We start from the raw sequence: 27125 nt of genomic DNA, 5'->3' as shown, positions 1-27125 counted from the left end.
TGTCCTCATTGGGTCAAACCAACAGAGCGTCTTGCCCAGCATCCTGTTCCTGACACAGGTCAGTAGTGGATGTTAGGATAGAGAACAACAGGGCAAACACACATCCTTAGTTTACCCTCCCCATTTCCAGCAGTCTGCTGCTCAGACATCTTCAGTGACAGGCAGTATCTAAAACACAAAGATATATATTTTTCTTTCCATGAATGTGCCTAATTGGCTTTGAACCCATCTATATTTCTGGCTCTTAATAAACTCCACTCAAAAAATTCAAATTAAACTATGGATTCTGGGAATAAGTGTCTTCTGTTTTGAACCTGTCACCTGCTTCAGTTTGATGACACCTCATTTTTTCGTGTGAAGCAATTAACAGTCATTCCCTATTTACTGTGTCAATTGTTGTCTATATTTTTCAGGTCAAATAGTCCTAACCTAGCTTCTCCTTGCACTAATGGCATTCTGTATCTTTAATTAGCCTTGATGCCTTTCTGATACCTTTCTACAACATTCTTCTTCCAAGATGGAGTGAACAATCAGTCATTTATACAATGACATAACTCCTATAAATCCCTCTCCATAAGTCAATCACTGAGCTTAAATCTAGAGATCTGTTTCCTGACCAGAAATATCTAGCTCACAGACTAACAATGTGTATTTGAAAACAGCTTTGCTTTATCCTGAGCAACCAATCTACATTTACTTTATTGACACTTCTCTGTTCCTGTATCTTCTAGTAAATTTCTGCTGCGTTACACATTCCTTTTTTTAACACCTTCCCTTTTTTAACACCTTCCTTTAGCACATTCCTTTTTTTAACCCATTTGTACCAGCAACAATCATACAAATCCCTACTGTCAAATCCTTGCTGATAAAGTAACAAAATTCATAGACTTGATAGAAATTCTTGTAAAATTCCTCTAATTATCTTCCTCCATTAAGAAAAAGTGACATTTTTAGTCTTTGATCAATTCTTTATATACAAAAAATGCTCCTTCCAATTCCATGCTTACACATGAAATATTTTCATGTGAATTTTCCCTAGACTGGCCTTCAAATCCTTTTCTTTTTCTTTGCCACCTTTCCTCATACTATACTGTGGTAACAGTGCAGTTCACTGTGGTAAGTTAAATAGTCCAGAAATGTCATTCTGTTGTTTCTTCAGGAGTTAGGCTTTTTTTACTTCTTTTGACACTTAAGAATCTTAGTCACTCTCACCACCCATTAAAAGGCTTAACTATAATCTTCTCCAGTGATGAGGAGAACTGCTCCCTATAACCTTCTCTGGTGAATATGAAGAACTCACTGCACTTTTCTAATTGACTTTGAATGTTTTAAAAACATTGGGAATTGTCTGTTAGTACTACAAACCTCTTGCAAGCCTCTTGTGCTGATGGGCTCAGAAGAATTCTATTAGTTTTTGTTTTATAACTTTTTTAATTAGTCTACAGATTTTAACTCTATTTTATATTGTATTTACATTTAACATTCCATAAATCCAGATTCTTCCCTTTTTTTAGATATATACACTATGTTTTCCTTTCAGAAGACACAACCTTAGATGCATCTTTCTCATAGATGCCTCTTTTACTACTTAGCATTTAACCACCCCTAGGTCCCTTTTGTTGGGGGCTGTGGGCAGAGGGTGTTGTTTCCAAGGTCTTTTTTATTGTTGCACAGAAACATTTTGTCCTTTTAGCTACTTATGTCTCTTCATTTTTAAGTAACTTCCTTTCTTGGTCCTAACATAGAACTAGTAGTAAATTATCTGGATTCTTACGCAAATCTGAAGAAAGTGGCATTGTTAAGATCCTTGGAAGAAGAATTTTAAAATACACAACACTATATGTGGTATCCTATAAACTATGCTAATTTATTATCTTTTAAAAAATTCACTACTCAAATGAAATCACGACTGAGGATTTGCAACATACTGGACTTCAATCCTTCTATTTCTCGTTCTCACTGCTCTCAAAAGTACAAAATTTTGGCTATTTCAGCGTCTGTTTGAAACCTGCCCAAATTCTTGAAATGCTGCTGCAATAGAGTTGCAAAAACATTGTGTTTGCAAACAGAACCAAAACAGACAATTTTAAAAATGCACCTAAAATTATGCAATAAAATTAAAGCAAAGTATATACTCACTGAAGAAATACAAGAACTTAAGCACCACAGAAGTTTTTAAATATGGCGAAGGTACAAAATTCAGTTAAGCAAGAGGGTAGAACTAATGAACTTGGATTGTGCTATGTTTCAACTGAAGTCTTCTCCTTCAGCAAGTCATTAACAGCTTTCTGTGTTACTGGTACCACAGCAGAACTATGTGTGTGCTTGTGTTTCAGTCTGCTCAGTGCAAAGCCTGGCACCTGAACTGAAGAGGCTTTGAGTGTTGGGGTGATGGCCTTTGTATTGTTATGGCTGAGAAGTGTGGGCAGACAAAAGCCTCCACTACTGGTCAAACAGACAGAGTATAAAATGTCTTAAGCAAGCTAAGCCTACATTAATAGGTGTGTTCCAGTTGGTACCTTAAATGGCATCAGGTTGTTTTTAAAAACAGTAAAACAAATGAGATAGGTGATTTCTCAGATACATTTACTAAAAGACTGGGAAATTTTACTAAAAACACATGCAATGGCATTCAGTACTAAGTCACCTTGCTAATTCATTTCTGCTCTACACTGTTTGCCCCTTTACAGTTCTAAAATTCTAATCATGTCTGATCTTTATACATTCTGAGATTCTGAGAAACATAAAGCCTTGGATTAGATAATCACAAATTAAAATAGTACATTTGGAGGCAAGGCCTTTAGTTTTCCTTATGAACAAACAAACAACAAGCAAAAAAACCTGTATGGAGTTTGAAATACATTATTTATTCTTAGGGTCCCACACAAAAAAGACAGAACATCTAGAATCCAAAGAGAGTAGGTTCTAAAGATAACAGTATTAGGTAATATATTTATTTAAGAGATGATTTAAAGCTGCATATTCCATGGCTTGATCATGGCTTTTCAATACAGCAGGTCTTCTGAATGGCTCTTCATACATCAATTTCTATTTTATGTGCTATGCACAATAAAATAGGGCAGGGCTGTGCCACAAATGCCCCAAAAGACAAAGAGCCAAATGGAAAAACCACTGAATGAAGAAAGAGGATTTTTGCAGATTTACTGAGACAGCAGAAGAAAAAGGCAAGAGAAATCTTCTCAGACTCATTAAATGATGGCTTTTTTTCTTTCCCTTCTTTTAAAAAAAAAAAGTCTTTTTCAGATTTCACCACATACTGTCACAAAATGAACATGAGCCTTTTGTCCTGTACTTTCTTTTGGTTTGAGTATCTCTTTATTTCAATTTTCACTCCTATCTTCCAGAGAAGAACTCAGTAAACTTCATTACACTATAAACATTTGAAATGACAGAAAACGGGCTCAATCACATTTTAGATGGCCATGGTAAGTGAACTCGCAGTCTCCACAGTCATTCCAGTTTTGACCTAACTAAACTAAACCAAAAGTTTACAAGAGAGCAGAAACAACTTTTGGAGCAGTAAAAAAGAACAAGTGCTTGGCTCTCCTTTCTGGGTTAAGCATTTAGTCGAAAAAACACGATAAGTTTTTAACTGTTGTCACTAATATTAGTCTTGTCTGTCCATATTAGAGCTAAAACATTTTAATTCAACCCTAGGAATCAATGTGTTATTTCTGATAATAAATAGTAAATATAAACACTACTAGGTCCTGAGTGCCAGTGGAAACAAAACTGTAACTGAAGCAGTTTCAGCTTCCAACTCTGCAGAAAGATGCAGTGGCAATTCAAACCTGCCTCTGAATACCATGACTGTTCAGCTTGTCTGTTGCACCATTTCACAATCATTATTATATAGAAATATAATCCTGACTATTTCCTCAATATATAGTAATACAGTAGGTTTGAGGGACTTTTTTTGCTTCTAGTTATCACTACCAAAGTTACAGACATCTTAATTTTAATTCCTCCCCTTTAATTTAAAGCTTCACATTTCAAAGTAAACTAGGAAAAAAATCCAAACTAGGGAAAGAACCCCAAACCAAAACCAACCTGAAATTATAAAACATATGCGGTGAATCAAGAACAAAAAAGTCTTAAGTGATAATTAATTAATGTCATTAATTGGTACTTCTGCAGTATTTAAATTTTACTATACTTACTATTCAGGATCTGAAACAAGGTCCAGAGCCTTCATTACATCTTCTAGCAGTGTGTCAGGTATAAACCCATTATCTGAAGAAGTAACAGTTTCTTGTGAGGAAAAGAAACAAAATGCTTTCCAGGATAACAAACCGTACTCAAAAATACAAATACAACATGATTTTTTCTGTACAGTTTGCAAACAAATGGTGGAGTTCTAGAAGGAAAGGAGTTTTCAAATGCAACTCTCACACTTAAAAAAAAAAAAAAAAAAAAAGATTGTCATACAGAAACTCGATTTATCACTCATACACTTAGAAGCTTAATACTTGCTAAGAATTCCATCTTTGTATAGAGTTCTCCACTAGGTACCTGGGCATAATAACTGTACCAGTTTCCCCTTCTGATCAGTTAAAATAGTACCTGAATGCTAGACATCCTGTTTTCCAAAACATAAGAAAATTTTCTGTGTATGCTGCATACATTCAAGAACAAGATCTCATGAAGAAAGAATCATATCAGATCAGTTCTTTTATGAAAATGTAATATAGGAGAAAAAAATTTTATTTATGTTAATTACAAAGAATATAAGGTTAAAAAAGGTCTCTCTTAAAAACTCTACTTCCTATTGCAGAACTTCCCTTACTGCAGAATTCTCAGATAATTTTGTCATAGAGTTATGGAATGGTTTTGGGTTAGAAGGAACCTTAAATATCACCTCATTTCAACCTGCCTGCTGTGGGCAGGGAGACCTTCCAGTAGACCAGGGTGTTCATTCAATGTCACTCAGACTGACTTCTGTACTAAACATTTCTTAAGGACTAGGCATTTCATTCCTCTCTTAATGAGCACATTTCTATAGAAAAAATATCATTTCAGGACGAAGTACAGCCCTTACCCTCAGGGTCATATGTTTGGAAAACTCTTCTTGCTTGTTCTGAAGGTGCTTCAGGAGCAACAAGGGCCATGTCCTATGGGGTGGGAAAAAATGCACAAAGAAAACTTACAAAATATTCTTACTTCAGATACAGATTACTATGAAAATATTTAGCAATACTATACCTAGTTGGAACCTAAATTAATGAAAATTTCAATACAACGGAAGAAAAGTTAAAGCAATTTGGAAATTTTGCTGATAGTGACAAAACAATCAAGAAATTTACTAAAGATTATTCCACAAACTTCTAGACTAATTTTATGCAATTCTTTTTGTGTGGATGTTGTGACACAAAAGCTAATTGGAAACTGCAATTCCAATAATTTGTACTCAAGAGCTCCAAGTGGAAAAGCACGAAGAAGAAACTGATTTGGGAGGAGTCTCTTTGCCTTGCTAATCTCTCCTGATGAGAACAACTTGAAAATTGCTTGCTTTATGTACTGGAAATACAAGTGCTAGATTTTTATATTAATTCAGTATCACAATAATGTAATTTTAAAAATCCATAAATATGACTTAATAGAAACAAACCCACTGTTTAATGAAAACTTTTCCACTTATTTTATAAATTAATTATAACTAGAACATTTACAGAAAACCAGTATTTTGGTACCTTCATGTTTATGTATGTTCTAAAATCCTTTAAAAATACATTCATATAAGAAAACTATACTGCTCAACACAGTTTCATGATGCCAAATAATGTATGAAGTTGTGCAGTTGTTGAGCACATACCCTATCATAATGGGTAACATGTTATTATATAAGGCACATACACACACTACCAAATTTTGTAATAAATGACAAACTCTTCAATAATTTGGAATACAAAGCATCCTAGAACAGGAATAGATTTCATTATCACAGTATATTACAATAAACAAGTGCAAATATTTCTTAGTTTAAAATCAGTGCCATAGCATATAGAGCTTATTAAGAAGAAGATTAGTGATTTCAATATTCAGGATTTAACCCTGAAGAAGGGATATTTTAGTGATAGCTTCTTATTAACAAATCAGCAGCTCAGAAAGCCTGTGTAACAAGGGAGAACTCTTAGAATTTCCAAAGGTATGGAAGGATATAATCCAAAGTAACTTCCAATGGCACAGACACAAAATTTCCAATGTAAACTAAACAGTTCTACTCTGGTTTATGAGTACGCAGTTCCTTCCATACAATCTTAACGTAATCCAAGAATAAAGGCTATCATTTGTGCTGTCCTCCCTACCCACAAACTACCTTGTTAATCTAGTACTTTCCACAGTTTCATGAGATGCAAAACAGATTCTTTAAAGCAAGTCTTCTGCAACTCCTAACAATTTTTACAGTCCAATTGTAAATAGTGTGTATTTCTGTTATCATTTTAATTTTCCAGGTCCTTAGTTTTTCAGTTCATGTATATATATATGGGAAGACCTTAGAGATGAAGTCACTAAATGCATTAGTCCTACTGAAAATTCTCTCTCTATCAAAGGAACTTTCAAATATGGTAAAGCCTCCATATTGTTACATATTAATATTTTTTATTCACAAAATATGATTTACTGATGCTCTAAGCAAGTAACTTCAGATGGAAACTTAGACAAGTCTGCCTTAGAGAAATGACCAAAAACCCAACTTCTATTACCTGTAAAGTAATTCTAACTTTTCACTGAGATTGTTGTATAAAAAGTTTAAAATGCAAGAACCTTTACATACAAATCCCATACAACCTCTTAACTTATGTAATCCATTTCCACTATGCAGATAACTTTAAAGGTTCAATTAGGCCACATATTTGTATCTGGGGGAAAAAAATACCATAGCTCCTTCATGCAATAAAGCTGAAAATGTGATAAACATCTAACAAAAACATATTTCAGCTGCCCAAACTGATGTTTCACCATATGTGCCAAAATAGATTCCCCACCCCAGCCTTATGAATTGTATTTTGATGTAACCCATGCAGTGAAAGTTCCATATAAGGGAATCTCATAAACAGTTAATTACAATAATTATTTCCAATACTAAGTACAACATGTCCCAAAAATCATGTTTCACTCATTGGCTCTCATGATACACAAACAAGTCATTTTATATTACTTTGAAAAGTTATTCTCATCAGTAGTACCAGTTATTTTAAGATTCCATGTTTAGCCTTAGAGGCAAAAATATTCTTCATAAGGTTTAATGAAAACATTCCCAAACTTTTCATTCTACAAATCCAAAGCAGAACATAATGGCTAAGCCCCACTGAAATCCTGGCTATAAATTTTTACAAAAATCACACCCTGAAAGATCCATTGCCCTGAAAAATGAAATCTGCTTGCATATGAACTGCTTTATGGTTTTACACTATCACTATTGATGGACATGTGGAAGAATTACATATTGTAATACTAACTTTCTTCTTATAAATTCACCTAAAAACAATATAGAAACACTGTTTGTTTATCAACTTTTAAATCTGCTGTAACTTAATCGCATCTGGAGAACTAAGTTTATTTAATCCAGTCTTGTATTACAGAGAAGTGTGTATTTTTCAATGCTATAATCAGTGGCTTCCAAGGCATCAACTTTTCCAAAATGGCTTCCTAAGAAAACAAAGTTGATGGCATCTCTGAAATTCTCCATCTCTCTAGCTGACTTCTGAACCCATTGCCCAATTTCAATTTCACAGAGGAAACAGGAGTCTCCCAACTGACTGTTGAAACTGGACGCCAGGCAGAGCATCTCAGTGAGGAACTGGTTCAAAAACAGGTTTGATTTTATGTGTCAGCAAGATTCCTTTGGAGATTATCTTCTGAATACTTCACACAATCCTATGGATATACTATGTAACTGTATAATTTTAATTTGGACACACACACACAACCAGAATGCATTTTAAATTGGATAGTGCTCTGAAATCAGAATGTCCAACTTCAGGCACTCCTGTGGCTGTAATCATTCATTTGCAATGAGTCTTCACATCCATTGTATGCACTCTGGAGCACACAGAGAATGTTCTTCTTCAAAAGGTAAAGGGATCCTCCTACCAAAGCCAGAACTGAATGCTCTTTACAGCCTGAGATATAACAAATCACTTAAGTAAGAGAATAGAATTATATGAATGCAGCTTTATTTGGGGGCAAGGAGCAGAAGTGCCATATGTACCACCACGCATCCAAATTTGTGTCCTAAAGGTATCAAATAGTTTTACTTGTAGGGACTGGCTAGGCAGTGAACCAAAAAGTAAAATTTAACACTGACTGGTATAAATTGAAAAGCAGGAAAGCTTTCACCACTACAGTAGCAAAAATAGGTTCAAAGTCTTAGAGTGAGATAAAAGAACCAGTTGCTGACTCTCATTAAGATGAAGGCTCAATAGAACTTGGGCATTGCTTGAAATTAAATAACAGCTTTTTCTGTAGGTTTTCCTAGGAGCTCTTTATCAAATCAAGAAAAAGAGAATCCTTAAGATCTAAAATAGGAAGTCATTATTACCATTATACAAAGAACTGAGCAATTATGGAAAAGTCACAGATCTTTTTTCCTCTTAGGCCTTATTGAGGAAGTATTGAGACCACTGTGGTATGAAGTTACTGGTTCTAAAAACACCAACACAGCCTCTACCATCAATCTAGGCATACTATTGTGAAAGGTCTGTCTGGAAAGGGACAGTTAGAGAATTATGCCATGGCAATAAAGCCAGTCAAGTACTAGAGCAATTGCCTGCAAAGGCAGTCCTAAACTATTTGATGTTGTTTGACATAAATTTAGTTTCAAAGACTATGGGTCTGGCTCTGAACAGAAGGATGGCCAATGAAGACTTCCATTTGTGTTCAGGGACATCATCCACAGCAGCAGTTTGCAGGGGGAAGTGCTCTTGGTTGTTGCAGCAATGGCAGTGTCCTGCACTGACTGCTTACCATTATTTTCTTGTGCTGACCAATGGAATGTGCCATTACTCTGCAGCATACTATCTTCCACGAGAGAAGGCATTAAAAAATGCCAAACAACAGGAACATACCCAAAGAATACTAAGGGAGTATAAGGTTTTTCCCATTTGAGTGATGTATATGGAAAAACTGAAGGAAAGTTCTGCCAATATACAAGAGCTCTGCAGCCACACCTATTTCCACTTCTGTATCCTCCTAAGCCCTGGAGAGGGGCTATGAGTCTCTCTAGGATACACAGAACACTGAAAGAAAACATTTTTCTGGAGTAAGAAGAGAGGAAAAAGACACAAAAGGAAGAATGCCACCCCCAAAGTAGCAGAGTTCTAATCAGGGGTCAGAAAATAAAATACAGGCCTTGTAGTTTAGAACAGGAAAAGACAAGAGTTTATCTGAAAGTGCTCATCAAGAGATAGCAGTGGTAGTGGAGGAGGAATATTCACAACAAACAATTTGTTGCAACAAGGTGGTTAAAAGGAAGCAAACTGGCTCTAGCTGTACACTGCCTTGCAAAAGTAAAACGACTGCATTTACTCTACAGTACCTGCAGTACCTTGCTAAAGAAAGAAGAAAGTTCTCAATAAGGAAGAATGAAAAGCTACATATGGACTATTTGGAATTCTTTTTCATCTTCACCCACGCTGCCAGACAGAAAAGAGAGCCTACTTGATCCAAGGGTGGGGTGAGGCTGTGGAAGAAAAGCTAACACAAACCATAGAACAAGAAATCTGAGGACCCTGTCAGCCTATTCATCTGAAAAGCAGAGCTTTTAACATACAGTCAAGTAAGTTATAGAAACAACATATCCACCATTCCTTTGGGAGAGGTTGGTTTAATAAGACAGCCAACAAAAGCCACAGTGTTGCAGTTTTTAAAAATAAAAGAAACTCAAAAGTACAGCAAATACCTGTTTAACAGTTACACTGCGACAGATGTTGGTGGTTTAGTTTAAAACATCACAAGAAGGCAACAATTCACTTGGCAAGTCATTAAAAAATTAGAGTTTCTTCAACATGTTCCTTCCTTTCGTGGACAGATTACAAGAGATTACTGTAAACCAATAAAGATTAGCTATATAGTATTTTTCTTATTCATTTGCTAGCTTGTTTTGCTTATCAACACAAAAAAGGTCTTTGTTTTGAAAGTAGAAATGTATTACTGGAATTATAGACCAAGAGTCAGCAAATTTGAGTTTACTGGAATTCTTACCTAATAACTAAATTACATACTACTCTCCAGTCACAAGCTTAATCTGAAAGCTTTTCAAATTATATTCACATAGCTTTTTTTTTTTTTGGAAGACAGAATGCAATGCTATACAAACATGAAACTTTTTTCCTAAGAGTAATAAAGCTAGAAGTGGACAAATTCCATGCTTTATGACTTAAAAACCCCCACAATATAATTCACTCAAGATGAACTTTAGCTTCTATTATTATGATACCCTTTTTCTATATTAAAAAATTAGTATCTAGTATTAAATACTATTTCTACATCTAATACTATTTCAGCCTATAGATATGAGCTGATTGCTATACAACACAACCATGAGTATTAAGATACTAATTATATTTGGGAATTACAATAAAGGAGGTGGGAAATGAACATGTACACCAAGAACATTTGATAGCAAAGTTTAAAACCAGTGAAGATGTACTGCAGAAATTTAAATCTTCCTGAATACAGTTCTCACAATACTGAAAGCTGCACTTAATGTTGGAAACCAGCTTACAGTATTCAGTTTCCCACTTAAACCATATAATTCTCTCTTGGGATGATGAAAACCCTCTGGCCTGCTTCAATGCAGAATGACAAAATGTTTTGGAAAATAGACTGGATCAATTATTTTATAACTCAAATAGGCCAAATCTTTCTAAAGGACAATTCTTAGCCTCGTTCATTAACTGAACAGTAATATTTTATGGCTTTTCATGTGAAATGTACAAGCTCTGTGATGCAATAAAGAAATAAAGTATATTTATAATGGCATGTGATCCATTATTATTTAGTATCAGTAAGTAGTATTTCAGGAAAACTTTATGTGCATATGTTGTAACACGTGCAGAGAAAATACTAAATATTCACAAACATCACAATTTCATATATTATGAAAACAGTATTGCCTTTTATGTTCATATTTTAAGTATATTATTTCAAGCAGCTAATTCTGACAGTAGCACAACAGTGCAATTAGCTTTTATAAAAAACAGTATGTCTTATTTTTTCATTAATACAAAATGTGATTTTTTTTCATTAAAACCATATTATACAGTAAAGCCCATCTCACTCCAACTGCATGACCTTTCTTAACTACATATAGGCAATGACTGAATTTCTTCTCTAAATATACCTGCACTGCTTCAATATTTTCATACCATAGTCTCTGACAACCCTGGCACCCCCTGTAACAGTTATTTTTAAAGTACATATGTAAGATACCCTAAACTATCAACTGGTAGAGGAAAATGGCACTGAACTCCTGTAACACACACAAAAAACAGATTTCATAAGCTTCTTACGTAAAACAAAACAATGCTGGAAACAATGTACATAAATATTGAAATGAGACTGCTACAGTTTAAGAAACAAAAGAATATGTTATTCACCTAGCTAATCACATGTAACTTCTTATGTAAGAGGAGAAAGATAGAAAATGAAGGCAATATCTAAAATACCACTAAATGTGCTCCACCTTTGCAAGGAGATCAAAGGCCCCTCCTCCACAGGCAATCCCTTTCCCTTCCTTTTCTCTGTATTTGTATCCTTCTGCATTTAGACTTTCAACTCATTCATTCACATATCCTTACCTGAAGTAGAGCTGCCTTACCAAGAGGTCAAAGATGTTGTTTTTGTTTTGTATGCAATAAAACTGCTACCAGTAAGAAAGGAGTAAATAAAGGGATGAAAAACTTATTTTTCAATGCTTTTTCAAAAGTGGTTAGAAACTGGTTGCTAAACATGTTTGTGACTGTACTTGGATTAAATCTGATGCTATATATGGATTCACCCTATGTTCCTGGGGATTCCACAGCTGTCACACGTTAAGGTTTTGTGCATCAAAAAACAGTTACAACCCAAACTGAATTCAACCAGGTTCCTGCCATTTATAAAATGACCCAAAGTCTCCTGACAGAGATTCTCTACACAAGTTCAGTCTATCATGTCACAGGTTTATTAAGCACTGTGTAAGTTTTGCAAAAAGCAGAACTTGGCACAAAGTTTCAGAACAGAACTAAAACAGTTACCATTTTTAAAACACATTCTTATAACTGAAGCATATGTTGGCATATTGTAAGTCACATTTACTGCTTCAAGTTCCTGCATCTCTCCCAGTAGGGTTTGGGAACATGGGAATAAAACAGGCTGAACAGAGAATAAAAAAATATGCAAGCCTCCACTTCCAAGGATACATGATGCCCTACTCAGAAAGAACATCTGGTCTTCAGATATTTTGGAGAAAAAAACATGCAAAGAGACAAATGCCTACAAAATAATTTCCCTGTTGTTTTGCCCAGGAGCACTTAACTTAAAAATATCTTTAACAGGGATTCATTAACTGTATTTAAAACTCTCTGTTTCCTAAGTTCTGTAATACATTAATGACTTCAGGACATTTTCTCAGGAAGAAAAATTGTAAGGGGAAGAATGACTCCTCGGATTCCATCCAGATCAAGTATTTATAACAAGGGAGCAAGGATTAGCAACCATTCATAGAGATTCATTTTCTCCAACAGAACACACGACAGGCTGGAACTATCATTCTGTCACATGGTGAATACTACAATCCCAATTCTAAGTCTTAGTATTCCTGGTATCATTATCTGGTATTAAGAATACGCAGTTAGTAGGCTACAATTAAAAGATAAAGTAAAAGGGAAGGTGCTTTGTAAAGCAAAGAATGGGTGGTGTGGGCCTGGCACTAACAAGATTTATGACTTCTACCTCTTGCCTCATGTAAAGGTACATGGAATATGTGGAGAAGTTGTGCATTTTATTTGTGTTCTCTTCATTGTGTTACTATAAGCATATTAAATGCCATATATTGGAAGACAGTGGTTTAGCTTTTAGGGCTCTTATAAAAATTTTTGTGTGGAAATGACTCAGAATTTCTCTTTCAAAATACCATTTCTGGAACAATTCCATGAAGATAACCCCTCATTATGAATATACTATTTGCTACCCTATATTGGTTTATTTACTGATTTGCTCTGGTTTATAACCTTTGACAATCACACATATATGCAGCTGTTGGGAGAAAAAAAAAAAAAAGGAAATTTAACTCGTCTTTTTTCCCCTCTCCATGTTGCATCTTATGACAAATAGCACCTTTTATCTTGCCTTATCTCTGCCACAAATACAACATTGTGCCAAACCCTGGTGTGGACCCTGGAGCACAGCACTGCATTTATAAAATTTCTGGAAAGAAGTGTTCTTCTAATTTTAACTAACACCCTTCTTTCAATTCTTCACTTGATGCCAGATTAACTATTAAGAAAGCTAATGTCGTCTACTTAACTGTGTGTGTACCTGTAAATCATCAGGAAACAAAAATGTACTAAATCTATTAAAGCATAGCTTTTGGGTTAAGACTTCAGAAGATCTTTGAGAGAATCAAGAAGTTTATGCTTCTCCTCTCCATTTACTCACAAATACTGAATGAACTGCAAATTGCTTAGGGTGTACTAATACTTGCTCCACTGTCCACAGTGGTTCAAATAAAATGACAGTAGTATATCCAAATACATGCAAGAAAATAAAATTTAAAATAATTTTGAATACTAAAAAGCCAGAGTTTAAATATAGAAATGAGAAAAAGGCTTATGAAAAAGAGTTTCACTTTTCAGGCCAATGTCTACTGTGAGCTAACCCTTAACTCATTCACAGGTTGGAAACTATCAGGTACTGGAAGAATTCCAGGTTGTGCCATATAATATTCTATCATAATGACCAGCAGAAGGAAGGTGCTTGTGAATCAATTATGCAACATTTATAAACAATACCTGATTTCATAACACTACCAGCAGACTGCAAAAGCTGCAAACATAACACATGCCAAATGCAGAATCCAGTGGTAAATGGCTGTGCATCGTGTGAGGTAGATATGCTTGGTGACCAGGAGGAAAAAAAATAACACCATACACAAAAGCCTGGTATATTACAAAAAGGCATGTTTAAATAAACTTCAGGTGAGTTGTCAACGGTTGGCTGTATCCTATTGCATTGCTATCTGAGCAACAGCATAAACAGTACTTTGCTGCTTAAAATAGCTGAAAATTAAATAATTGTGGCAGAATTAAGTGGCAGTTGTATGTGGAAAGGCTAGGGGGTGGAAGAAGCAAATGATGGAAGAAAAATCCACCAATATTTTGCTTTTCACTTGATTTGGAAATACAAATATCATTTTTAACGCAACAATTCATTAAATAACAATTTAATTTTTAAATACATCAATACTATTAAAAACCCTATTATTTGCATTTTAACAATGAGACAGTGTATCTATTAACCCAAATTTCAAAGCCAGAATTATTTACCCATTATGTGATGACTCAGGCCCAATGTATTTGCTGTCGTATCAAACATAACTGGAACCAACATCAGTTTCACACTTAAAATGGGTACAGAATGATACAAGTTCTCAGCTTTCGCTTCTGTCCAGTACCTATACTTTGAGAATTTGATAGAGTGACTTATAAATCATAAAATTGCATTTAGAAATTTATTTGATGTATTTACAACTTGCAAACCACTCTGCATATGCTACAAAGAAGAATGTCACAACTAGAATGTGTTTCTTTAAAAAAAAAAATCAGTCTTTCCCTTGGTATGCCAATGTACATGAGAACTAAATGTTGCTCATAGCCCCCTCCTTCCAGAGACAGGAGGCTGCAATTATTTCTAGAACTTTTCCAATGAGGTAGGATCCAATTTATTACCTTCCAGTCCCCAACTTCAGTTTATATGTTAAAGTCATACATGCTAATTGGAGGAAAAGGAAAATGTACTCCTCAGGAAAGCAGGAAGGAAACAGGCAGGAAGTGATCCACCATTTCCATACTGCTCAGTGCATTTTTCACAACAGGTGCTTCACACTTTCACCACAAGCTTTCCACTAAACACAGAGCTAGCTGAGGTTCAGAGACAACGTATCCATCAAGTTATTGGCAAAATGCTGGCTCAAGGAAATCGCTACCCATTAGTCTCAAATATGTTCCCATAACTTACCGCTAATTTTTAAAAATCAGAAAAAAGTTTGTTTCTTAAACAACTGAAATGCAACCTCAAGAAGCAGAAAGTAAACAGAGTACATGCTTTGAAGGGAACTAGGAAGTTTGGAAAGTAAATTGATGGATGACCTCAAGAATCACTTTTCTTCCTAACTCTATTTAAAATAGACTTGAAATGATTAAGGAGACATTCTTCCTAAAAATGCTTAATGTGATATTCATGGTCATTACTTAGACACATTTTGTTGGTAAGTTTTCTGATTCAGAAGTGCTGCTAAAATATACTAAGTTGAGAGCTTAACAGTTTGTGGGAAATTCCTTCATTTTCGATTTGTGGATCTAGAAAAGTTTATCTTATTGCACTGGTTTTCTATCCTTTAGTCTCTCATCCTTCCTTCATTTTAAAGAGCATCTCATGCAACAAGTGAAAGTCTTTTATTTTCAATTTTTATATCTAAAAGTTTCTGGAAAGTTTCAATAGAAACTGCTGTTCCCCATCCCTCATTGTACAAGATTTTATCTAGGTGTGGAAACAGCACACCCAGAGTCAGTACAAAGGCATTCTCTCATCAACCTGAGCACAGAATAGTATCAAAATGTGTAACATTTCAGGATAAATTCTTTTCAGAAATTATAGCAACTCAGAGAGGCTTTCCCTTCTAGAGCATTTAAATTTTTTTTTAGAAAAGTTTAACTAGAGACCATCAAAATTATGGGCAGACAGGGAGATCTGATATTTCCTAGCAGCTATCAAAGCTGGCTGCTCATTCAAACAACATGGCAAAAAGGAAAATAAAATGAAATAAATATTTCTCCTGAGCAAAGCTAAATACTGTATGCTGGCTAAAGTTTCTCATGAAATCCAAACCCACATTTCTCAAAGTTTCTCCTGAAAACCAAAACCACATTTCTAATTAAATAAAAAAAACCAAATCCAAAACAAACCCCAAAAAACTCTGCCAAAAAAAACCACCCCAAAACCCCAGAGACTTAATAAATGACAATACTTCATTTGAAAATTGCAAATGCAAGATTTTTTATCTTTAGGGAAGATAAAGCCACCAAGACTCAGGGTAAATTGATGCAATGAACTGATTTCATTTGAAATAAACATGCCACCACACATTATTGCATCACATCTCTTTTGCTAGAATGAAAAACTAAGACAAAATCTAAAAGTTACTTGATAAATGCTGGTTTGAAAATCACTGACATGAATGCAAGTTCTCCCACAGAAAATCTTCCAAACAAAAAATAAGCAAACTGCTCAGACACAGCTGTTCACAAAAAGGACCACACATCTGTAATAGGAACTAATTAATCTACAATTAAAATCAGAGTGGACCTACAAATAACAGAAGAAGGTTTCACACCTGTTACATGCTGTGTAACCATTTCCTGAAGTGGAATCTTCAAAATGTGATTTTTAATTTCTTCTGTGATGAAAACATACTTTTTCAAAATATGATTACAAGCATTTACTGGTTGGAAAAGCAAAAAAAAGGAAGTGCATCAATATTTTTCACCACCCTTCCAAAGTATAAGTCTTCTTAAGTTAAAGGATACACATAAGTTATTGTTGTAGAAACCAAAGTTGTTAATGCATACTAATAATGAATTTTTACACATGCACCTTGTTTCCTTTCACATTACTGACAATCTCTGTTGGTGTTCTGAGCTTAAATGCTGTACCAACTAACACTCCCCCTCGGCCCAGCCCTGGTAAACACCACTGACCCACATTTAGGCTCTCCTATAGCAGTGTCAGTGTTTGCTGAGGTGCCCCTCAGTTGAACTCTGATGAAAAAGATTGTTTAGGAAGAGAAGTGAATGTTCATTCTTCTGAGAGACAATGCTATCAAGGATGCAGAAGAAAGGCCCTAAGAATGGGTAGAACAGGTTACAGTGATCAAAGTCAGAGAAATAAAAAAATGTAATCCAAAACCAATGTGGTTCCAGGAGACCAAGACAGGACATTTTCCTTCAAAAGCAGTAATTTGTAACTAATTCGGATTTGTCAGACAGGTGTTTTCTCTGCTTATCTGACTCTTCAAGCCTAGAAATGCCACAATGCTGTAACTGAGAATGGATAGCCAATTCTGTTGAGGCCTCTGTGAATAAAGACCTAGAAACAAACTAAGGAAATTTTTTAAAGACCTACACTGAAGTGTCCCCACAGACAGTTTCAATCACAGAAGTCACCAGACAGACATTTATTGCACACTTTTCACTTTCAATGAATCTGTGAATTCAAACTTCAACACAATGTGGATTTGCATGTCATCAGTATTTAGAAAGCACATATTAACCTCCTATTGTTCTTGCTATTGTTTGCACTGGAACACTTTTTTGTTATATTATGCATAACATTTGAACTTGTTGGTACTCTTTTATACAGTGTCTTACCACACTGACATTCCTAGAAGTTCTGAATTGTCTCAGCTTGTCATAACTTCCTATGTGTATCATAAAAATAATTAAGAAGTGCCTGTACAACATTTAATCCAGAACATCACAGCCTTAGAGCTGTTCCACTTCCTACTCTCTCTCATGCACACAATGAAAGAGGAAAAAAAAAAAAAAAACCACAAAAAGACTGTAGTGATAAAGCTGATTTTTAGAGGATATTTACAATACCACATAATTGCTTTTGCAGAGTCTGACAGAGCACACAGAGAAACTCAGTGTGTCAGATGAAAGATTCCTTTGCTTTTGTTGGACATTTGGAAGTTTCCATATTCACTGAAAGGAAGGGTGAGCAGGGAGAGGCAGAAATGATGGCTGCTTAAATTTAGAAGCCTATGAATAATCCACATGCCCATTTTTTCAGGCGAAATTTACTTTGTTGCAAATGCACAGTCCATGACCACTAAGAGTAATAGCCACACTTATTTTCAGAAAACGTTAAATTTGGACTGCTGAGCATTAAGCAGTTAAGCAGCTTTCTGACTCTGTACCACAACTGTTGTGAAGAAAAGAAAAATAATATGATGGTACTACTTATAGTTCTTTGCTAGGGACCCACCTGCAATGATTCACAGAGTTTTTCTGACTCTATTATGACACACATATCAGAGTTTTGAAGAACTACTTAAGTAATACAGATGTTCACATGTGCTTTCTGACTTCAACATTTACCCACCTGCAGAACAAGTCATAGTACTTTTGCCCAAAGCAGTCTACTATAGAAATGAATTTATGGAAGACATGACCCTCATTTCATGTATTTCCAGATTCCATTTTCTTTCCAAAAGATCTAACTACAAATAATTATGTGGCTGATGACAAGTTGGTTAAGTCCCAGACAAAAAAACTACTGATACTGTCTTCAGTAAAATGTGCTTCAATCGAAACTGCTATTTCAGTGAAGAAATTATTTATGATTTCTACTTCCAAATCTCTGTACTAAAACGAGGTTGATAACTCACTGGGTACGTACAGAAATGCTTCAACAGTCAAGATGTGGAGATGAAGACCATGCAGGCAGAAGAAAAATTACTCTTTCAGTAACAGGAGAAACTGCTGACCCACTGTAGACTTGTCTTAAAACTAGAATTGACTGTCTCTGTTTACAGCTACCTCATGCAGCAGCATTTACAAGAGAGCTTAAGCCAAATTACCCACTTTAGTTAATTAATTTTCACTTTAAGCCATAAATGTGACTGACCTTCAGCCAAAAATGTTGTGCTCCATTTTGCTCATTAAAACCATGGAAAATATACAGTTTTAGAATGACAGCTATGAACAGATTTACTTTACAAAATAAAACATTTCTGACAACCACAGCTATAAGAATGGTCTACGCTCAGAGTAATACAAATGTATTCTGGCAGATAGCAATAGAAGTCTACAATATTTAAATCAAAATATTCTGAGATAGAGTGCAGTGGTTTATCGTTCATTCCATTGATATGAGAAAAATGTTTATCATTAATCTAATATAAAAAATCTGAGTCAAACATCTAAGTATTAAAGAACAGCAGCCAGCTCTCTTTAAGTAGAGCACTATGCAGAATTTGAGTAAAAACTTTTGCTTGTTAAATCTCCATGCTCAAGAAAATGAAAATTCTGTTCTGTTCCATAGTTTTCCCATGCTAGTTTTCTATAGCAACAGTAGCCTAGGAAGATTGCTGTTTCTGGTTTTCTAGACCAAATTACTCAGCTAATGACAAAACTGACTACTGTTCTGCTTAATAATTGCCTAACATTATGCTCTTTAAAAACAAGGCCTTATGTTCCTTTAAAATATATGCAGCTTGAAAGAATTAAAACCTGGGGGGTTTTTAAATGTAATCTGCACTGGGTTTTGGCTCCACAGTTCATTTTTCTCTTTCCATTCTGAACATTTCTCATGTAATCAAAGTTACCATCAAACTAGAAGCTACATCCTTAGTATCAAACACCATCTACACACACTACTTTAACATCTTGCTGATTAACCATTGGCAATGAATTCAAATTTCTTCCCATAGTTTTTGACATGTAGGTTCCATTGATATAGTAACGGTTTGACAACATACTTTCCACTGTAGCTGATATTTCTGTTTCACCTGAAATGCTCACCTACTGCTACTATAGAAAGGGTGAGGTTGGACATGGAAATTCAAGAACCAAGAGCTTTTACACACCTTCAGCTCCTGCTTTGCTTAATAATAACAAAAAAAAAAAAAAAAAAGAATCTAGGAAATTCTTTGCCAAGACCATGTCAATTCTTTATTCTGCTTTTTAATAATCACAAGCTCAAACTTTACACAGTCTAAGTGGAGTTTAGTGATGAAAGCAGAACCAACCAGAGGTATGCAATACTGATAACCAGTTACTCTAAACACAGAAAACAGTCTTTGGCATCCTAAAAGAAAGAGCATTAAAAGTAATTTCTGTCTGGAAATGGTCTCTGTGGACACTAAACATTAGCTGTGATAACATTGTGACAGGAACACTGGACTGGAATAACAGAGTGTTTATACCTATTGGTATCACACTGCTGTCCACACAACAAAGTACTGACTTTGATGGTATCATTCAGAAAAACTGGGGATAAAGTTTCAAAATTGAAATAAAGTTTTACTAGGAAAGACTGGGGAGAGAGTAATGCAGAAAAAAAAATTTCAAAGGCAAATATGGACTTTTCTATTCCATGGAGTAAGGAAGAAAGAATATTTCTGACATTAGGGATTAAAAATTTGCAAAAAAATTCAATGTGTAAAACTGGCTAATTAATTCCAAGGATTTAAAAAAAAAATTTAAATATTAAAAAATACTGCTACACAAACTTTCAATATATTGTGGAGGTTTGTTTTTTAATAAGAAAAATCTAGGCATTTGTGTTGTCTTTCTAAAGATTAGGCAAAAGTTTTACTTATGGAAATTCAAAGAGTTTGAGAATTTACAGCTTTATCTTTGTCATATGTTCTAGTATTTATTTTCAAGATTTACAATTAAAGTTTTAATTAACTTTTAAGGATATTAGGTACAGGGAAGTTAACTTCTAATAAGTACCAATAAAGATACAGTAGGTACCATTAAAAGTTTCAATAAAATTTTTAATCAGAAACAAGTGTTCTATAAAAATAAAACTTAAGGAAAACAATCTACAATCTTCAACTAAAGAAACAGAAATTGTCTCCTTGGAAAATCTGGTCTAAGATTTTAAACAGAGTTCTCCCAAACACATTTTATGTTTCATAAGCTACAGCAGATATCTGACAGAATATATATAAAGAATTATTGTAGCAGTCCTGGCATCTATAGCCAACTATAGATTAAAAATTGTGAAAGTACTGCCAGGGAGATGAAACTACTACATAAATCTCTCTTGCACTATTGAAATTTAAGACAGTACTAATGCCAAGCACAGTGTTCCAAAGTATAAACTATCCCCAGTCCAATAAATTAAGGTAAACCCAAAAAACTTCACACTACAAGTCAAGAGATATTGTTGAAGTGTGGGAACAACTCTGCCTTCAAGGAAAGGCTTAATTAAAAGTTTTAGTGACTATGTTTTTACATCAAAGCCACATAAAACACACATTGTAGCAAGATCTGCACTTTGAATTAATGTGGTGTTTATCTGCCTGAGGTTACCAAAACCACATCTAACATACCTTGGCAAAGAAGACTGTGAGATGCGTTTCACTGCCAAGTATCCAAATGGGAAATTTTGGAGATTTCAAATAGGAACCAACCTAGAAGGTACAACAAAATCAGAAATACAAAGCAAACCCAGAAAGGTCATTTAGTGATCAAGTTAATGAAAATTTAGTTAGTTTTCAGAACAGTTGGGACTCCACCAACGTAAAATGTTCAACAAAATGATATAAGTGTTTAGCTTGAAGACAAGTACTATGCTTAACAATACTATAATGAAATGCTAACGAAATGTAGAAGTCCACTTGATTTATTAGCTGGTTTTAGATTAATTAATTCAGAATTGACATTTATTTAATAAATGACAGGACAGCCAGCTGCAGTCAATACACCACCATTTTGCCAACTACATTATTGTCTTTAACTGAGATAAGGTAAAGGAATTTAATACAGACTCAAAAGAAAGCAAAGAACAACCAAATAGGTTCTGGAATGAAAGAGTGTTCAGGCTATTTCAAAAGTACTCTGTAGAACAGCCAGGACCTGTGACCCCATAAGGGATGCTGGATAAGGTCAAAGAGGGATTGGACTCCACACTAGAACAGGGGAAGTACAGATTTCCTTGCACCCATGGAAGACCAGCTTAAGGACTGTACTAATGGTGCACTACAGCAGGAGTCCCTTGCTGCAGCCAGGCTGGGAACCAGCAAAGGAGTTCATTGCACCAGTAAACCAAATAACCTGACCCAAAAGGACCACGGGTAGAGGTTGTAAAGGATGTCTTTAATTTGTTGTAAGCCATGATTTGAGTTGCTGTTACAGGAATTACTGTGGCAGGAACCACCTGAACCAATGGAGGAGAAGCCTTACAAGAAGAGATGCAGTGCAGCAGTGACCTGAGCTCAGCTGGCTTTGGTGCCCAATGACTCCACACAGCACCACTTCTCCCATCCCGAGTGACCACCAGAACAGAGCCCAAAACCATGGACTAAATGAACTCAAAAGACACCTTTGTGAACATTGTATGGACATTCAGACTAAAGGAATTACATATATATTTTATATCAAGGGGTGGGAAGGACGGTGGTAGTTAAAGAGGTTGCATTGGATAATGTGGGACCTGAGCATGGCATGAATGGTATGGAACAAAGGGTGGAATGTGCTGCTTTGGAATGGAATAGAGTTCATTTTCTTCACAGTAGCTGGTACAGGGATGTGTTTTGGATTGTGCTGAACATGGGGCTGATAATATAGAGATGTTTTTGTCACTGCTAAGCAGAGCTTGCACAGAGCCAAGGCCTTTTTTGCTTTTTTACAGCCATGCTGGTAAGGGAAATGGGGTGCAAGAGAGGCTGGGAGGAGACACAGCTGGGACAGGTGACCTGAAGTGACCAAAGGATATAAAATGGAAGGGGAGGGAAGGAGGAGGAATGGGGGGACATTTGGAGTGATGGCATTTGTCTTCCCAAGTTACTGTTATACTTGATGGGCCCATGCTCTCCTGGACATAGCTGAATGCCTGCCTGCCCATCAGAAGCTGTAATCAATTTCTTGTTTAGCTTTGCTTGTGTGTGTGGCTTTTGTTTTCCCTGTTAAACTGCCTTTATCTCAACCCATGAGTTCTTCAGCTTGAACCTAATTCTCTGTCTGGTTCTGCTCTTTGAGGGAGCTAGTGAGCAGGTGTGTGGGACTTGGTTGCTGGCTGGGGTTAAATCACAACAGTAATTCATAGAATTTCTCAAATAAAAACCAGAAATCAAGAAATTCTGTCGTAACAAGAAGGAACAATATGGACCAAGGTGCACATCAGCAACTTTCAAACATTCAGAGATAAATACATAAAATACCTTTTAAATTTTGAATATTATAATTAGAATACAGTTGATTAATAGCAGTTTTATTATTTTTACTTACGAATATTTATTTCAAATGGAAGACAGTGACAGCAAAAAAAAAAAATTGATAAAATTGCAACACAACAGCAAACCATTTTGGGACTTCACAGTTTTAAAACCATCTACAAAACTCACTAGAGTTACTTTAGTAAAAATGTAAGCTTCTAACTAGCAATAATCAATTGGTGCAATAAATTCTAATTTAAATAGCATCCAACAACATTTATTCAGCAAAATACATTTAACAATTTTATCATGTATTTGTCTTAATGTATTAGTCTCAGATTGAATTTGGACATTATTTGAAAGTTCTTTAAGATCTTCAATAGTACACAGTAAAGCTTTCAGGAATTGTTAAAAAATTGTTAAAAAAGCCCACAACTTAATAAAAAAAAAATCTTTCAAATTATGTAGAAAACAGCTTACCTTACAATATCTCAGAGATTCCATCAATGTCAAAAAGCCTACTGTTGCCTGCTTGTGTATGCCAAGAAGTTCTGTTCAAAAGAAAACACAATTTATTAAAGAAAAATTTGCAAATCCTATTTTAAGCCATTTTTCTTACTTTCAAAATTGGTCAAGTAATAACAATTTTAGATTATGCAGTTTTAGTAACAGCAAATCATTAATATATAGTCAAAAAGGGTCATTCATTTCTCTCTCTATAAAACAAGATCTCTATAAATAAGATTTTTCTATATATCTATAAAATAAGATCCAGACCCAAGGTTTAAAGAGCTTCCAGCTGATAAGCTCTTTTCAAAACCTGCTGGATTTTGTAAGAAAGCAAATACTTGCAACTTACATCACTATTATTATTAGAAAAATCTAAGAAAAACAGCTGTCTTGAAGAATAGAAAATCCCACATATATGCATAAATGAATGTTACTTCCTCTCTCACTCTTTTTTTTTTTTTTTTTTTTTTTTCCTTAGGGTTCCTAGGCCATATTTATATTTACCATTTCACATTCTAAATAATAAAACACAATTTTGGAAATAATAGTTTTGTTAGCAGAAAAACTAACTTGATTTTCAACACTGACTTCCAATTAAAGCTCTCAAACACACACACAGCTGTCAGGACTTGCTGAAATATTTATGTACTACTGATGTTGGAAGAGTACTTACAGAGCATTACTTGAGGTCCTTTAATATAAAGAAAGAGAAAGTACTTCAAAATTCCTAATTATACATATTTAGAAGGAGCTCTGGGCTTTCACACACATCATCTAAGGAGCTCCAAGTACTGTCTGCTTAGAACAGCTCTGCTAGATTCCCAAACATTGTCTACCAAGTGCAGCACATACTGGAAACATACACTATGACCAATTTAAGAATATCTAGAATTCCATTTTTTCATTGAGCACTTATTTTTATATTTTAAAGTTCCCTCTAAAACACTAGCCTCAACTTTAATTTTTAACACCAATCATTTATGTACAACAACATAAAACTGACATCTTTATCAATGGTCTAAAGCCTCAGGACCACAAGTGAAAGAAACCATTCTGAATTTAGAAGATTCCTGGATTTGCACAAGTCACCTCTGCAGGCTTGCCATACTCCCTTCACCAACTTCAAGTTTACCTTGCTGCATTTTGCAACAGTGTAGGACAGTTATTATAGTAATGGTTTAATTTTTCCCTCTCTGTTATGCAAAAGTCCCCATACATCCAATTCCAAAAATCAAAACCCAAAAAACTTGAGTTTATTCACTACCTTTGTGTCTGGAAGTACAACTCCTTCCTTAGAGTGTGAGCTATACATATTAAAAGGCTCTTTGCAGTGCCTTTGATCTGAAAGCTGTACTTTCACAGATTGTCTTCAAACTTGCTTGGAATTAAAATATTCAGGGGTGCCTAGATTATCCTTTGCAAAACCCCATTATCTCACTGGCATATAGCTGAGTGGCTATATTTTGCCATACATTGACACAATTCATCCTTTTTTTGATCTGGGCAAAAGAGAGCTATAGCCCAATTAAAAAAAAAACAAAACTAGTGAAGAATCCTGCTCACTAGGGAACAGCTAACATACAGAAAAAGCACATTAATACATGCAATGATGGAATCAATGGGCAGAAGTAAGCACAGTACATTAGAGAAGTAATTTTTCACATCACATCTATTTCTTAAAAAACAAAAACTAAAATCAATGTAAAGCTAAACACGGGATTCAGATGTGGGAGCCAACACCTGAGTATAGAACAACAAACATGTCAATAATATTTACTATTCAGAAAATTATTCAAAATAACTCTATGATTAAGTACTTTGTTTCCCTGACAGATAACTAGATGAGAACTCTGATTGATAACTAGAAAGTGCTGGAATTCTGGCTACAATAGTAGTTACACAGTGTGAATATTCTGAACAGTTAGTAGTCAAACTACACAGCCTGTGTATCTGGAAGCTCCTAGGTTAACTTCAGCTTTCAGTCACTGATCTACCCATGCCTCCTTCAGAATGAGCCAAAAAAGAGGAGAGACATAAAAGCAAAAATGACTCAGATGACTTATGAAGAAACAAAAGGAGGCTAGATGTACTAAATCAAAATTTATTCTGTGAATATCCTCACCCCACAAAGAGAGTAGATGACTGGAAGACATCTGATAACATCAAAGATGAACTAAGAAAATGAATATTTATGCCTCTTGACACAAAGTTATTCTCTCTTGCTTGGAAAAGCACTTTTGCAAAGGACTCAAATTTCGGAACACATTTCTGTCACCATCCGCATCAGCACAGCGCCACCGAGTGGCCACACCAGTGTCACAATTCCCTGGCACCGCCTGGGGAAAGCAGCTCCAGCTCCGGCTGCACTCACAGGGAACCGCTACAGGGCACGGAGGAACCACAGTCCTAAAAAAGCTGTAAAAAAACCCAACTACCTCCCCATATCTTCCCACTGTGGATAGTTGTGCCAAGAGAAGAGATCAGAATAAGAAGAAAGGTCTAAATAAGAACATGTAGATAGTCAAAGAACAGCTATCATTTCATTGGTATTTTTACCACCAGTGGCCAAGAACAATTCCAGTTAGTAACTCCACCCTATTTGGAAAACATGCAACTGTGAGAGTCAGTGCTCTGAGTACAATCTGCAAACACATAGTAATTCCTCAGGTTTGCAATTCAGTCTGTTCTTTGACTACTGCAAAAATTACTGGCAGAACCTTTAAAATGGCTTAATAAATAATTTTAATTATTTATCAATTAAAAACTGCTTATCTAAATAGTTGAAAAATAGGTAAAGTGACTTTAAATAACTTCTCAATAATACAGTATTCAGTCCTTGTTATTTTGACACCTGCAACCCTTCTAGATGAAAAGCTCATATGCACTGACATTGAAGAAACTGAAGATTTTACACAGAAAGGGAAACAAAATCCAAGAGAAACACTCTTAAGAAGAAAAGATGACAAAAAGGACTTCTATATATAGGAAATGTGATAATGTATCCAAAATTCAGTCTTGCCTAAGAAGTTGAGAAAGTACTGGCTGCTCTTTATCTTTCTTTTTTATAGACTACAACAAATCACTTGGTAACAGATATGATTATAGATTTAAGACAGTGAATAAGCAGGTTCTGACTGTAATTACCCAAAGGCTTTAAGAAAATGGAGGGCTCCCAATAGTTAAGTCCATTTACTTGACTGGATAGAAAAACTAACTGACACATAATACCAGATCCTCAAGAAGATAATTTTCTCTTCCTCTACTCTCCACAAAAAGAGACACTCTATGGGAGTGCTGGTTCTAGGTTTTTAGGGCAGAATTGACTGAGAACCTAAATGCTGACTATTACTGTTACTGTGTCCAGTTACTCACATACTTACTATTACTTACTTGGATAAGTAAGAGATAAAGTCTACCAGAAAGATAATCTGAAAGGTAAATGAGG

At 35.1% G+C, this 27125-nt stretch overlaps 1 protein-coding gene across 1 annotated transcript in view; it reads right to left on the bottom strand.

Moving 5' to 3' along the window:
- Positions 1-27125, bottom strand: part of MINDY3 (MINDY lysine 48 deubiquitinase 3) — a 49049-nt gene that overhangs the window by 5858 nt on the left and 16066 nt on the right. The window contains exons 9-12 of the mRNA XM_079301316.1: positions 23651-23721; positions 21347-21427; positions 5060-5132; positions 4182-4254 (exon numbers count right to left, since the gene is read on the bottom strand). Of these exons, the coding sequence (XP_079157442.1) occupies positions 4182-4254; positions 5060-5132; positions 21347-21427; positions 23651-23721 (298 nt within the window). The remainder of the gene's footprint in view (positions 1-4181; positions 4255-5059; positions 5133-21346; positions 21428-23650; positions 23722-27125) is intronic.

Source organism: Erithacus rubecula (genome assembly GCF_903797595.1).
Source record: "Erithacus rubecula genome assembly, chromosome: 3".
NCBI lineage: Eukaryota > Metazoa > Chordata > Aves > Passeriformes > Muscicapidae > Erithacus > Erithacus rubecula.
Note: the sequence above shows the minus strand (reverse complement) of the source record. Positions and strands in the feature narration are given on the sequence as shown.